The sequence below is a fragment of the Limanda limanda genome, chromosome 10 (assembly GCF_963576545.1).
Source record: "Limanda limanda chromosome 10, fLimLim1.1, whole genome shotgun sequence".
NCBI lineage: Eukaryota > Metazoa > Chordata > Actinopteri > Pleuronectiformes > Pleuronectidae > Limanda > Limanda limanda.
Window position 1 is genome coordinate 17,996,167 of NC_083645.1, and position 15,706 is coordinate 18,011,872.

The 15,706-nt window shown below is 45.8% G+C and overlaps 2 protein-coding genes across 2 annotated transcripts in view; one reads left to right on the top strand and one right to left on the bottom strand.

Moving 5' to 3' along the window:
• mrpl11 (mitochondrial ribosomal protein L11) overlaps positions 1-15,706 on the bottom strand; it is a 37,844-nt gene that overhangs the window by 8,310 nt on the left and 13,828 nt on the right. The window lies entirely within an intron of this gene.
• tmem265 (transmembrane protein 265) lies at positions 7,831-8,901 on the top strand. The gene has a single exon (XM_061080261.1). It carries the CDS (start codon positions 7,837-7,839, stop codon positions 8,899-8,901), a length of 1,065 nt encoding a protein of 354 aa, XP_060936244.1. The 5' UTR covers positions 7,831-7,836.

The window sequence follows — 15,706 nt, forward strand, 5'->3', positions numbered from 1 at the left end:
CTGCCTCAGACGGCCCTTTCATGCCACACAATGTGAAAGGGCCTTGCTGACCAGGGACCAGCCAACATAATGCCTGATGCTTCTAAAATGTGCTTAAGGACAAAAAGCCAGACATTATACAGACAAAGGATTGACTGTGTAAAGATAGAGAAAGGGACCTCACATGGCCTTTCCTTACACAACACTGCTTTATTGCAAAAAGGATTTGCGAAAACATGATGGAAGAATAAAGAGTGATAACAGAGAAAAGACCAGAGATACAACCCACTTGGGACGGCAGCAGATTCTTCGCCAGAAGCTCTGCAAACAATTAAGTGTTCACCAGAGACAGGTAATCATATTTTAATTAAGCTTTTCCACAAGATTCCGGGCGTCGCATCCTCTGTACATGACAGCATGAGCAAGTTTTCTTTTGGCCTCTGGCTATTTGATAGTTTAACTACAAGTAATTGGGGCGATGGGGCAATGTTGGAAATTGCAATCACAGTCTGTAAATGTGGCAGAGAGGCTGGCATGCCATGAAAGCAATGTTCGAGGTTTGTTCCTCCAACCTCCCATGACATTTATCAGAGAGAGAGAGAGAGAGAACTAGAACAGTAACAATCATGGCTCGGCCAAATCGCTAACCCCGCTCACACTGCATCTGAGCATCTAATCATCCTCGAGTCCGAGCTGCTGGATAAATCCTCTGTCTCCCACCATGACTGATTAGAGCCGGGCGCTCTCCAGTATAAAATGGCTGCAGCCCATCACCCGGAGCCGGGCCTTCGACGTCGGCCGTGAACGAGGAGATTCAGCCTCACATCTTTAAAGACTTGGTCGATCCTGGGCATTGGGATTAAATGCTAATCTACCAAGATATTTCTCTGCGTCAAATCCAGCAGCGACGGTGGTGAGTAATTGCTATATGATCCATGGGAGATCAGCATGGCAGAGTCTTATTACTCATAATTATGAGAGCAATTAGGCATTCGCAATTAAAATCAGGAGAAATGTCCATTTGATTCAACCCTGCCGCCATATTCTCTGCAGTCTTTTTTGACACTGCCTCTGTGCTAATGTGATTGGCCTTTCAGCTTCACTAACTCTTTTTAACAAGATGTAGCACTGGTGTGGCGAGATGGGTGTGTGTGTATGTAAGAGAGATAGATAGAGAGAGTGACTTGGGGAAGAGAGGCAGGGATGGGAAAGACGGAGACGACCGAGGTGTATTAAAGTTGTCAGAATGTGGCCAGTGGTCGTGGTCAGTATCTGAACAATGACAGCAGGTTTGTTTGACCGAGGTGAATGACGTGCGCGAAGACCAGAGGAGGCCGCAGGGGGTCCTCATGAATACGGGTGAGTGCGTGCAGATGTTTATGTATGACCACTCCGGCCTCATTTCAATCTGACACGACCATCAGTTGAGGAGAGGATATCGGTGCATATTAAGCTGCGAGAGACTGCTGACAGCGAGGAAGTGTTCACCGCCTGTGGTCGCAGGTGTTTTTGCAACGGAGCGAGAACATTGGAGAGAGAGAGGGGGGGGTGTAAATAAATAAGGGAGTGAGTGGGGGAAGAGGGATGGAAGGAGATGAGAAAGAGAGGGAGAGTAGGTCAAGAGAAGTGCTGTGCTTATGGAAGTGTGGAAAACATGGAGATAAAGGACACAGACAAAGGATAAGGCCCTGGGGGCAGGAGTCAGAATTAATTGCCCCTGGCACGCACACGAGGCCAGTGGATGAATTGCCCTGGGTGGTCGACACGCAAGAGGGCTGCGATACGGGGACAAAGGTGTACGGCGGAGAGAGGCTGGTGGGGCGCAAGGTTAATTAAACTCTTTAGTGTGAAATACTCCCATTCATTACCTTCATTACCTTGTTCATTTAATCTGCGCCGGTGTTGACATTCTATCACATTCAGCCCATTGTAGCGTCATGGAGCAGATTAGGTTAAACGTTGAACTCCTCGGTGGCAGAGGGAGTCCGAGGAGAGCGAGACGCAGGTCAGGTGAGGTCTGACAGACACAGCAGACCGCACCAAGTACATTGAGTACATGCTGGACATGCGTTTTTTTTGATTTTCCACCGAAGAATCAGTGGATTAGTCTTAAAAGTGGAAAAGGAAAACGATTTTCACCCCTGCTCTCCAGTGAATTGTGCCGGAGCCAATATGTAGCCCTGAATAAAATAAAACAAGGAGCCGTGCTTAAACCAGCATGAGCGCACAACTGACCCCAAATTCAGGGGAGTCATCTTTGAAACAACCGAAACAAGCCAAGATCTTTGCTTAAAATAAATCTTCAATTTTTTGCAGCTGGGCACGAGAAGAGGAATTGGCTGTTTGAGGGCACGGTGAGAGCAAAGCGCTGGTGGAACAAAATGGATAGCACTGCGACAAAGCATCCCATTTCCAACTCCATTACGTCCCCCTCATAGTCCTGATAGTGTTGTGCTTTTTGGCACTTCACATGATTAATCACACGTGGAGCAGGCAGCAGCAACACAGGAGCCTGAACAGCAGGAAGCTGGAGCTCCTCACTGGAAAGATTCACTGACACGTGAAGAGGCCTGGTGCGGAAATAAAGTCAGAAACCGACAACAGGTGTAACAAAGCCTGTGTTGTGTTTGTGCAGGATTCAGAAACGTAGCCGTGAATTTTGCAGGCAAAAGGTTTCATTTAAATGGGAACTCCACCGATTTCACACATGAAAGTCTGCTTACAGGTGTCGGGGAGCACGACTGCATATGTAGGGGAAAAAATAGCTTCATGTGGCTCCTGAGGGAGCTGCACAAAATCTGATAAACTACCTTGCGTGATGCCACTCGAGGCATCGCTTTGGTTTAAGAGTACATGTTTGTAAATGAAAATAGAAAAAGAAAACTCCTGGGATGTGAAGCTACAAATAAGCAGACCTCTGCTGCCGGCTCCTCTTCTCTGCTCGAGCAGACTGATTCGAGGCAACATTAACCGCTAATAGCATAAATAACGCCCGAGTCAAAGACCCGACTGCTCGCAGCTGAATGTGCGCGAGATAAAAAAAGACAATATCTCTGGTTCTGCTGCATTAATTTGAATTTCTATTGGTCCACGAGACAATATTAAAATAATTCAATGCATAATCAGAAGAATTAATTCATGTCGTGCAGTGAGATGAGCCAGGAGGAAGAGGGTGAAGGTTCTGAGTCCTGCATTTATGAGGAGCCTCAGGAATGATATAGAGCATGGCTCACTGTTTACGCCTTCAGCTTTCTTGGACAGACTGTAACCCCATGTGTTCTTCCAAACTTCCCCAATCACGTCTGAAGCGAAAAGTGATGACTGCACAGAACTGTGGACAGCCGGCCCGCCTGGCTGCCCCTCGCCTTCCTCTGCTATTGTCCCTGTTCCCCTTCTGTCCTTTTCCCTGCATCGCTCCACTCTGAAAGTGAGCCAGTGTGCAGAGTGACCTTCAACCACACCCACGGGGAACAGAAAAAAGAGAATGAAGAATATAGAAGGGGGAGATAGTAACAGGACTGGTGAGAGAACGGGATAATCATGAGGACATGGGTGAAAGAAATGCAGCAAAAAGAAGAGGGGTGAAGAAGAAGAAGAGAAAAAAAAACATGCTGAAGTGAGGAAAATGGAAAATCTTTCTTCTCTTGGAAGCCAGCGGAGCGCAGAGCTGAATCTGACAAGAAAGATGACTCTCCATCCCCTCTCTCACCACTCTGATTAAACCTCTTACTTTAAAATGAACCCGGCTACACGGAGCCACAGAAACCAGGGAGTTGAGCACTTTGAGCCTCTCAAAGGTGCAGGAATGCCGACAGATTCACTTGAAGAAGCAGGACCTTGGGGACAAGGTGATGCTGTGAAATCCCCCCTACCCCACCCCCCCAAAAAAACCTGCATCTGTAACCGACAAAGTGACAGAAATTGAATTCTCTGATGAGGCGAGCAGCCGGCTCCTTTTAAAAAACGGTTTCCAAAAAGATGTGTTTTCAGACAGATCTGTCTTGAGGAGATTCCCACTGCTTCTGTGCATTCAGCCAAATGTAATGAGTTAATCTCACACAGAGGGACGGCCTCCTTGTGTGAGTAAGACAGTAAGTAGACAGAAGGAGGACTAATTAAAGTTGTAACATCTGCCTTCAGAGCACTAAATGTGTCGACAGGCTCCGAGCATCTTTCGCTCCACTTCCCCCGCTCTTGTAGCAGAGGGAGGGGGGGTAAATAAGGTATCTGCCTCACGCCCAAACAATGCCATTAATCTTCTGCAAGTGGCATCATCATGATTACCATAACTAATGAGTATACTGTAGCTGGGTGCTCTGAAATATTCATAGCATCTTCTTCTTCCAGCTTAACTTCCACAGCTGATGGTGGAGGAGAGGAGGAGGAGGAGGAGGATGAGGAAGAAGGGAGGAACAGAGGAGGGTGGGAGGTCTGGAGTGGAGCACGTAGCCTGCTTACAAATTAACACCACAAGCCAACTCGGACAGCATGAGTGAGTTGCTGCTCCTCCTCGTCCCTCTCCCGCTCCTCCTGCGCCGTCTCTCCGGTCCGCGGGCTCCGCTTTAACGAGTCCGCGACGCCGCTCCTGCTCCACTTTGGACGGACTTCCGCGACCGAGGAGCATCGGCATCAGCATCAGTACCACCCCCACCCCCCTTCGTCACTGCGGGAGGCGACAGATCCAGATCCGGATCCACCTCGGGCCACCGCCGCATTACGCACGGATCCCGATCTGCAGATCTTATCGAGTCTGAGTCGTTTTTGGTTGTTTCCTCCAAACTCGCGTCTTCTCTCCTCCTGCAGCGGCGATGACTTTCTCCTCCTGCAGCCGCACGACGAGCCTCCTCCTCCTCCTGGAGCCCGGATCCCTACGAGCCCCCGGACTGTAAGGAGCCAGACTTTTATCACCGGGCTCCGGCTCATCAGCGGCCGTAAAGCGGACACTCCACTGGTCAGGGACGGCGCTTAAAAACACTGCTGGCGCTGTAAATCAAGTCAGGAGCATCAAGCCCAAGTGCAAGACGAATGGTTCGGGTAACTAAAAGCTTCACTTTACTACCGGCTGCATGCACGGATAACACCCTCCATGTATACCTGCTGCTCTGGTCTGATGGGGCCGGTTATGAAACAGGTGTTGCAGGGAGAGAGATTGTTAAATTGTCAAGGGGGGGGGACGTCGCAGCACAGCGCTGCATGCTGGGCCAGCTCATGATAACCACATTTCAAGTAAACAAACAAAAGCAATAACTCTGCAAAAAACAACACCAACACCCTGATAAATCAACAGATGTTTCAGTCATGAGGCTTTTACTCTGGAGAGGGGGTTTTATATCCAGCAGCACACACACTGCCTGCTTGCTCTCCACCTCCATTAATGAATGAGTTGATGGCAGGGATGTTGTCCTGATGCCCTTGGGTGATATCAGTGTGCCACCACCTGTGAACACTCTAGAGAGGTGGTGTCTGATGGGCTGTGCAGCTCATGTGAGGTGTGTTTATGGAGATGAAGTGGGTTGTAGATGGATTAATTCCTGCGCTGCATGGAATTCTGTCCGCCTGGAAATCACCAACTATTAATAGAAAACAAAAGCAAGTGCCGAAAAAAACCCCTCCAGGCTTGGCTCCATCCTCATTTCTGCACAGAGCTTGTTTTTATTTTCTGGATGAATGTATGGAGGCCATGTGCACAAGTGACACACATGAAAGAGAAGAGGTGATTTTTCTTTCTTTTTTTTTATGGGAAAATTCATTTCATGGCAAAGCTGAACAAAGGCCGTGAAAACGAGGGCAAATCTTCCACCTGCGGACGCCATCACATGTCATTACTCACGCTCTTGGTGAAATAGGTTGTCTCACCTTGTCAACGGCCGTGTCACTTCCCAGAAAGGGGAGTGATGAATCTGGTCATTATTGGGCGAGCGGAGTGGACGGACAGGCTGTCATCCCCGGTCCCTCACTCAGAGCGGAATACATTACACGGCGCTGACAGGGGCGTCACAACAAGAACACACGGTGACAGGGAGATTTCCTCCAGCAAAATTCAAGGCGCAGGTGGAAAGACTCGAGAAGCCAGACGTCTGTGAGAAAAACACCAGCTGCAACAGGGGCTGAAAACTTATCCACCCCCTCCCTCTCTTCATCCCATCAGAGCGTGCTTTTTTCTTGTTTAATAGACAGGAAAAAAAACCTAATTTTGATTCCAATATCCCTCTAAATCTGCTGAAATTCACTCAGTTTTTCAGGCAATGATAATCAAGTTGCAGTGTGCGGGTATAAGACAAAGAGCTTCACAGGCGTCGGATATTACGAAAGCTGGCGAGATCCACGCCTGTCCTCCCACCATGCCTCCGAGCAGATTAATCAGTGGAGATCATTCCTTTCTTCATCTCTTTTAATCATCTGTTTCAGAACAAACTCTAATGTCGGTGATATTTCAATACTCAGGGCGATGACTGCGCCGGGGTTCATCCAGGCCACGCTGGCTTATGAGATGCATGTCTTTTCTATAAGTGGGTGGAAGTCACATTCCATCTGCATCTCAGCCTTTTCGTCTTCATCACTCCCCCCCCCCGCCCCCTTCTCCCTCAGAGCTTATTTACGAACTATAACCATCATACAGTAACACTTTATCAGGCATGTAGACAGCCAAAAGGCCTATTAATCTTTCACACGCTGTCTTATGCTCCTTCTCCTCCTCCACACACACATGCACAATCTCAAAACCTCTCCTTTTTTGTACCCACTGGAGTCCCTAGGCCCTCTTCAGTGATTCAGTCAGCAGCGAGGAGATGGCAGGGCTCCTGTTAGTCTTACAGTGAGGGGAGCGATGTGTCTTCCATCGGCGAGGCATCAATACACATTTTTCAATGGCGGACTTCTCTCAGAGGCCGCAATCATGCTCACAATCCGCCGCTCGATCATGCTCAACTGTTGCCGTTACGACACATCTGAAGCGGTAATGATTTTATATTATAAAGCCATTGATCCTGTTGAGAGGTTGACACCCTGAGTGTTGCCGAGCAGATAAACAGACAAGTCCACGGGCTCGGAGCTGTGATTTTCAGTTAAATACAACAAACAGGTGTTGGCTCGATTACGCTGTCAAGTCAATGATAGTTTTCCATGCTGAGATCAATACTGAGGTTTTACTGTCCAGGGCCTGGATATGAGCCGCCACATTAGGAATAGGAAAACGGGGGGGGGGGGTCCAGAACTGAGGCACATTAGCATTGCCTGCATGCCGTCAACCACAGCGTGCACACAGACCCACAAGGCAAACGCATTTCTATACAAATAGCAAGTTATCAATATTCATCTGAAATGAGGGATGATTAAATGCTGCAGCACAGTATGAGAATAAACAGGGCGGACTGTGGAGGCAAAGAGAAGGCTTTGACAGGGCACCTTGCTGCGTCTGAACACAATTAATTAATAATGGATGAGCCGAGCACAAAAAAAAAGAGCGGAGACAACAACAGTGAACAGAGAAGAGTAACAGGGGAGAAGTTTGGAAAGCCTCCGAATCAAAGAGGAGTAATGTTGGGAGGTTTGAAGAGAAAATACGACTATTTAATTCAAAGAGCTGCAGAGAAGAAAAAAAACAAAAAACAATTTGACAGGATTTTCAGCTTAAGCTTTGGTCAAGGACGAGGGGGGGGGGGGCTTACTCTGCAGCCGGTGCCTCCGACCACAGCAGCAAGCAAACTGTTTTACATCTACATGTTCTTATCTTGCAAATGTGTCAGTTTACAGACACATTGAGGCAGATGGGCGCGTGTGCAGCGATGAGAGCAGAGTTTGAATCCTGTTGATGTAACAGCTTTCCCACTGTGCGTCTGTGCGTGTCTCTTTACAGGCATGGTGCCCACGCCCCAGGTGTGCGTATCAACCCTGGTCACGGTGAGCACGATGGCGGTGGTCGACCTCTACCTACTGGAGCAGAGCATGCTGGGCACTCACGGCCATCCAGGACCAAGTGTCTGGCAGTGTGCGGTGGTGTTGCTAGGAGATGTGGGCTTCCTGCTGGCGCTGCGCTTCGTGTCGGCCGGCGTGGTGTCAGAGGTGCGCTCGCCACGGCGGGGTTTTGCCAATGCCCTTTGGTTCCTCTTCCTCTCCATGCTCCAGCTCAAGCTCTTCTTCGTCTGCCACAACTACAGACAGGAGCGTCGGCCGCCCGACCCGCTGGCCAGGAAGACCCTCACACTGCTGCTGTCCATCTGCCTGCCCTCCTTGTTCCTCATCCTGACCGGAGCCGACCACATGACCCCTCAGCGCAGGAAGCAGGAGGTGCGGGGTCGGCTGCTGTGGGTGATCGTGGACCTGCTGGACATACTGGACCTGCAGGCAGGGCTGTGGGAAGTCCAAGGAGGGGTCTCAGCGGGGACTGGAGGGGTTGTTGAACAGCAGCTTCCAATCTGGGCCGAGGGTCTGGTCTTCTTTTACTGCTACGCCCTCCTCCTGCTGCTGCCGTGCGTGGCCCTCACAGAGCTTGGGGCCACCGGTCTGCCAGCACAGAGGGGGCCCCGTAAGGAGGCTTTGTACCCTTGGCTCAGCTTGGTCACCGTCAACATCTTCACCCTGGCTCTGAGGGGCACGGGCATGCTATGGTACCGGGACCCCCGTGTGTCCACTGTGTTCCTGGGGAAGAACCTGCTGGCTCTGGCTGTGAAGCTGAGCTCGGCCTGGGAGAGACACAAGCAGGAGCGAGCTTCTGCGGGAGCTGGGACCGTGGCTGGAGCGGAACCAGGAGAGTCAACTCTGCCAAGCCAGAGCTTGGAGCAGGGAGAGGGAGAGGCTCAGGGGAAAGCTCCTCCTTCTCATTACCACTCACTGTCTCGCTCCCAAAGCCACACGCTCTCCCACGTCAGCCTGGAGCCTGCAGAGACGCCCTTAGGACCCTCTTTCATCTCCCACGAACTCTAGAGAGTCTCCAGCTCTCTGAACATGCACGCATGCAAAAATGCATGTACTCACACCCACACTCAACACTCAGACCAGCCAGTATCACGTCCAAACAGATAACTTGTATTGAATTTCAGTACAACAGTGATGGGTTTAATGCCGAGCTGTGGAAATGCATTTGGCAAGCTCAGCCTTCTGCACATTTTGTTGTGCTAAGAAAAACTCAAAATGCATTGCTGTGATTTGTGGGTGTGTATTTTTAAATTGAACACTGTGAACACATCTATGCGAGTGTAAAGAATATTCCAGAAACCTAAACTGGAGTCTGGCAGTGTTTATTCTTGTTTATTCTGGGCACAGCTGCCTCAACTCAACTGCCACCATTTTTATGAACTCTGTCCTTCACACACACCAACTTAGGTAAAAGTTGGACTTGTTTTGAGTTGTGCGTGTATATACACACAAGTTAAATTTCATGCAAAGAAATCTGATATCACTGTAAATTCCGACTGTGTAGGGGTGTGGAACACTCCTCTGTGGTTCACTCATTAGTTTCTGTTAATGTGGTCTGAGGGAAAAATTAGATCAGCACTTCTGCCATAAGATGCCAAAAAAACGCCTGTGACCTTTTAGTGTAGATTTTCGTTGACACTTTACAAGAAACTTTCACAGGAGACGAAAAAAGACTACGGAGGAGGGATGATTTTTTTCTTCCTTCAGGACCACAGAGTCATGATTTAAAAGCCATCCAAGCAGTAAAAGTCGCTCTTCACGGTGATCCAATATTTCAACGCAACTCAATGGTTTCAAACCTCTTTGGTGACCCTTTAAATCAAAGTCTTTGTGACCGTGATTGATGTTCATTCTTATATTTAGTTTTTAATTTGAATACATTTTAGAGGGTGGATGATGTTTAATTCTATACTTTTTCCACAACATTAAAATGCAAAGGAGAATCAGGGGACAGACGAGAAACATACAGTTTTTTTCCATACGCTCATGACCTCCATGATTTATCTTGCAACACCTTTAAGGGCCCCTGCTTCAAGGTTGTGCACCGCATCTGCAGTGGTGTCCGATTTTTCTTTCAAACCCAAGGTAACACACGGATTCCACTGTTAGTTCATCCTGTGTGGCTGAGAATGTTAATCAGAGGAATCAGTCACCGTGGTGTTTGGTTGGAGTGAAAACCTGCAGACTCATGAGCCTCATGTTCGACCGTCCCTGCTGAACTGTGGTTCTGGTCTCCTGACATTATTTTCAGCTGATTTAAATGCAGAGTTTGAAAATCAGTTAATTGGCTAAGTTATTTTAGATTACAGATGCGTTCGCCGTCCTTGCATACATCATTTCCGAGCTGTTAAAACCATCTAATAGACATTTTAACACAACTCAATGTGCATAGGTCAAGATTACATTATAAAACACAGTGTTTTCATAAATGACATGTTACTGGTAGGGCTGGAGAATTTGCAATAAGCATTTTTGCATCATATGTGACAAACTCCAGGTCTATTTTACTGCACTGTTTGCAAAAACACAACACCAGTGTAAGTAATCCCTTTACTGTTTGACAACACATTCTGAATTCATGTTTTGCCGTCTTTTGTCGTCTGCACCTTTCAGAGACGTCTCTTTGGGAAAGCGGCCTGTCCTTCCATCAACTCTGTTTTTCACTTTAGATGAAATAATTCACTTTTTAATCCCACATGAATAACGGAGGGAGCCTTTCATTCACAAATGTGTTATTCTGGTGTGGAAGTATTTGGCCGTTTTGGGATTATGGGTTAGAGCAGCAGGTGTAGTGGATGTTCAGTTCAGTCAAGTGCCTTGTTTCCTCATGGAGCTACGAGCCTCGCGGTTGTCAAAGAGGCGCACGTATTATACGTGTACCATGCGGAACTTGGACATATGCCATGTGTATACTGTGAAGTTATTCCACAGCTGTTGTCAGCTACACCTCCAGGACAGAGTGCAAACTAATAAAGTGTTTCATTCTCGCCGAGTGTTGACAGTTCATTGGCTATTATGTAGGAGCGTTATTGGCAGCCTGTCGCCCACACGCACGGGGGAAAAGCATGAGGAGTCAGTTCATATTATTCACGGCCCAGAGACAAATAACTGCATGTTACTTGCAGAACCTTCTTCATATTAAAGTCAATCAGCTTCCCGTCTGCAGCCACAGACAATTGCACGTTTCTCCTTACACTCAACTGGTGGAGAGAATGGAAGCTACACACACATTAAGCAGAGAAGTAGCTCTTTGCTTCACAGAGTGGCACGCTGACGAAAGGCCTTCATTCGTCACAATTATGCCAGATGCCCCGTCAGCCCAGATCCTCTCGTAGTAATCCTTGAGTTTGCCATCGTGCTGTCTATCTTTAATGCAGAGAGAGAGAGCAAGAGAGAGAGAGAGAGAGAAAGAAGTCTTGATGTGATGGAGTGTGCATGTCAAGAGTTTTAGTAAGCATGTGAGATGCTTTTCAGAGGGAACTGGCTCTTTGCTCACAGCGGCAGCGAAAATGCACCCGTCGGCCTCTCCTCTGAGATTTAATGGTTCTATTAATTGAAATTGAGGCTATTTGTCAACATGAAAGAACTTATTCTCACTGCTTTATGCTTGATTTACAAACTGTATTTACCAGATGTATTAAGACTAATGGACACACTCAGCCCCAAGAACAAGTTTATTTAAAGTTTCAGTGGGGAATTTCTCTCTGGTTCACTTCAGAGAGACTTTTAAGGAAAAAACCCACAGAGGGATAACCAGCATAGAAGACAGCTTCCAAGCCTTGGCTTCCCTCTTTCTTTCATCTCCTCCTCCGTCGCTCACTCTACATTTCAAACACATACATTCTGGATGCACTCTCTGTTGGGCAACATCTCATATTTCTATAAAACTAAAAGCAGTGTCTGCATAGGCAGCAGCCTCCGTAAATGACTACCTGCTAGAATGTGCTACACCTGTTAAACTCTAGGTACAATGCTCAGCATTTTCCTTCAGCTCCCACCAACTGTCATAACCTCGTGAAGCAAAGTGCAGAAGCCACTTTTCTCCATTTTCTTCTTCTTCTTTTGCCGCCCTCGCTGGTGCTCTCTATTCCTCCCCTTTGTTCGCAGGTGCTGATTTCACTCTTATTCTCGAGTACCAAGATGTCGGTTTTTCTTTTTTGTTTCTCGTTCCTCCTTTTATTCCTCTCGTTTGTTTAAATTTGCCCTGCAGCCGACAGGCAGCCTACCTCTCTGCACTTCCTCTGTCAAGGGTGGTTAGTCAGAAACGAGAAAAAAAAAACTGAGGAGAGGTTGGCTAAGATTAAAGGGCCGGGCCATTGCCTAAAGCAGAGCGGCTGCCGTGCCGACTCCCATTTATTTAACGTTTGTGACACAACGCGTGTGCTCGATGGTGCACGAGAGTCTAGGGAGACAAAACGCACATGACACGCTGGCCTGACAACAATGACATCCTAAACAGTCCAAAAACCTTTAGACAAACATATGGCTTTGCTTCGCTTGGTTGATCTCTTGGTTACGACCCATCTCAACTCATTACACACGATGCTGCGACAGCCACGGTACGAGCTCACACCCACCTAGTCTGGCAGCAGGAGCCACATTTAGCAGACAGATGTCTAAATCATTCATCATAGCACACACCATCAGTACCACAGCTTTCGGAGAGAACTTCAAAGTATATTCGATGAGAAAGAAATGATGCAAAGGAATGTGGGGCTCTTATGATATGCAATGCACCACTGGAGGAAAATGCAAACTAGTAATGGTCTCACGTGTCAGGGCTGTACCTGCTGCTGAAATTGAATGAAATAGAACAGAACCAGGGTTTGAATCGTTTTAGTTAATTAACAGACACAAAGGCTGCTGCTGATTCCGGATCATCATACTGTATCTGAGGATGTGTGCTGCCTTTCTCCGTTATATTTCCATTGTGAAGACAAAAGAGGTGAGAAGTATTTAAGTATCAATCTTACCAAGTAAAAATATAATACCCCAGTGCAGAATCAAGAGTAGCTCATTATAGAATAACAAACATTACATTATATGCATTGATGCATTAATAATTAAAGACTCTTGTTGCAGCAGGTAAAAGCTATTTGGATGTTGCTGGTAGATTAAACCTGATTTGTTGATATACAATATGGTACATAGTGTTATTAATCACAATATGCAAAATAACTTTAGCTGTCAAATAGAAATTGGGGAATATAAACACTAAATATCCCTCTGAAGGTGGTGAAAAAGAAATAAATGAAACATAAAAAGGATTTACTCAAATAAAGCACACATACCTCAAAAATACACTAAGAGTACTCATGAGTGCAAAGTGAATTAATTTATATATGCACTCTCCAAGTCAGCCAACCACTCAAAGCTCTTTACATTGTATGTCTCGTTCAACCATTCAATTACACATAATTGTGCACACACTGGAAACACAGCAGCACCACAGTGTCTTGCTGCTGAGGGAGCCAGGATATATTCAATGAATGTTCTGATCATTCAACAACTTCCACCCGAGTGTGAGTGGGTTGACAATTGTTATCTGCAGCCTGTGACCAGTGTACATTTCTCTCTATATTTTACTTTCGTAGCAGTTGATGCATTTAAAAACAGTTAAGAAGATAAAATATGGCAACTGAAAGGACAAACTGCAAGAAAACAGTTCCTAAGGACGGAAACATAAAACCGACAGGGATGTTGAAAGTGAGAAAAATCTAAACCAATGACATTAAAAGTAATTTCAATAGGAGCCCTGCATTCACAAATTTAACAGAAACAGAATATCTGGGCAGGACAGAGCCAGGAACATATGTTGCAAGGGGAATTGGACCATATGAAGAAAGACAGACAGGAACGAACACACTGCACTTGTTGAAGTTGGTGAAGAAACCACTATTCTTAGTTTGCATGTCTAGAGCTGTCACACATTTCACATTCTTCAGAAATGATCAGATTCTAACCATAGCCTCTTTGGGAAGGAGGCAGAATGGTGAATTTCAGAATATCGCAACAGCAGCATTTTTTTGGGGGGGGGTGAGAGAACACTGCAAAAATACCACATACCGTCTAACATACCAGCCCTCATGTCACTCCGACTTCTTTCACATGATATGAGAGACACGGAGGATTGATTCAAAATTCATGATTGCCATTGTTTGGAGTTTTTAAGTATGAATATTGATAGCTGTGATCAAAATGTGTGTCTTCTGTTTGTCAAGATTAAAAATGTTTCTATAAAAGATGTTTTTGCATATGAAGTAACAGGTGTGCAGTGTCTTCTGTCATGTAAAATTAAGTCCAAAAGTTCCTGTGGCACGAAAGGCTACAGACTTGCCAATGAGAAAAACTCAACGACCTCCAGAGTCCAGGGCAGAGTGACAGAGCGAGTTTCTTTCTGCTTCGGTGGCCTTCAGTGTAGCAGAAGGAAGGCAGATTTAGCTGAGCCTTAAATGTGATCAGTAAAAATCAAAAAATCAATTATACATCTAACTGGTAAACAGTGCGGAGACGGTAAAATTGGGTTATTATGGCCTCTTCGCTTGGCAGCAGTTACAATCCTGCCGGCTGTATTTCTGAGCAGAAATAAAAAATGCTGCAATAGGCTGAGATTAAATCCTGCTCTTTATTATCGGATAGAAAATGTCTGGGTGTATTTTCCCCTCAGAAGTGAAGCCACTGTCACAGATCAACCTGACGCATTTGACTCCAGAAAGACTCTGGAGAAAACAATTTCAGCCCCACACATCATCACTAGTTGATGAAATAAACTTTTTAGCAAACAGCTCCATATTTACAAATCCAGCAGAACAGAACATATATCCTCGTCGAAATGACATAACCATGTGTGATAAATGCACCGAAAAAAAGAAATACGCCCTATAAATAATTTACATTCCCCATGCATTTACACAGAGTATTAAATACCATTTAAAAAAAACTATGTGCATACACAAATACGTGTCATCCGGATAGAAAACGAATGCAGTGGGTAGACCGAGAAAACAACAGAGTCCAGAGCCAAGTGGTAGAACTGAGAGGTTGACTTCATTATTAAAACTATGTGGGAGGAAGCTTTTGGACAAAAAGAAAAAGGGACAGAGGGAGAGTTATTGACAATATCAGAGAAGAAGATGTAAAGATCTCTCAAATAACCAAACAGCCAATTGAGAAATATTGAATGGTAATTGATTAATGGTTCGTAAGCAACAACGCCATGGGAGTGAAACTTTCACTTTTTCATTTTTGCTTATGTTTCTTTCTTCATCTTCTGACAGTTTCCAGATCAAAAGACTATTTGAGAAAATTTTCGTAAGATAAAGTAAATACTATGTCGACCAAATATGTGAATATAACAGGTATTCAAAAAATGCAAAAAAATATGAGCTATTTATTTCAAATGACTTTAAATTAATATGAATTTTGAGCACTAAATCACAGTCACAGTCTGCCAGGGTGATCGGGTTCATGAAATTATTTTATTTTACAGTGCAGCTGGTGACAGCAGAGACTGTAATTTTGTACAGCAAGCAACATTAAGTAATGGGTCTGTTCCTGTCAGACAAGAGAAATGGGATATTTTCACATAACTCCTTTCTGACACCTACACACTTTTTATTTTCTGATTTTACGGATAGGGTGTGTCTCCTTTCCTGCCAGCTGTATTCACTTTTACATTCTCCTCTCTGTCATTAAGTCACAAAGATGGATTAACTGTGAGAATTGATCTGGTTTCCAAGTGTGCAAAAGCATCCAAGGCTGATGAGCACTGTCCATTAAAGAGGCTAACTGGATCATTTGTATGTACAGAGTG

Excerpts from the sequence above, each read along its gene's own strand:
- tmem265 (XM_061080261.1), top strand. The coding sequence starts at position 7,837 with ATGGTGCCCACGCCCCAGGTGTGCGTATCAACCCTGGTCACGGTGAGC.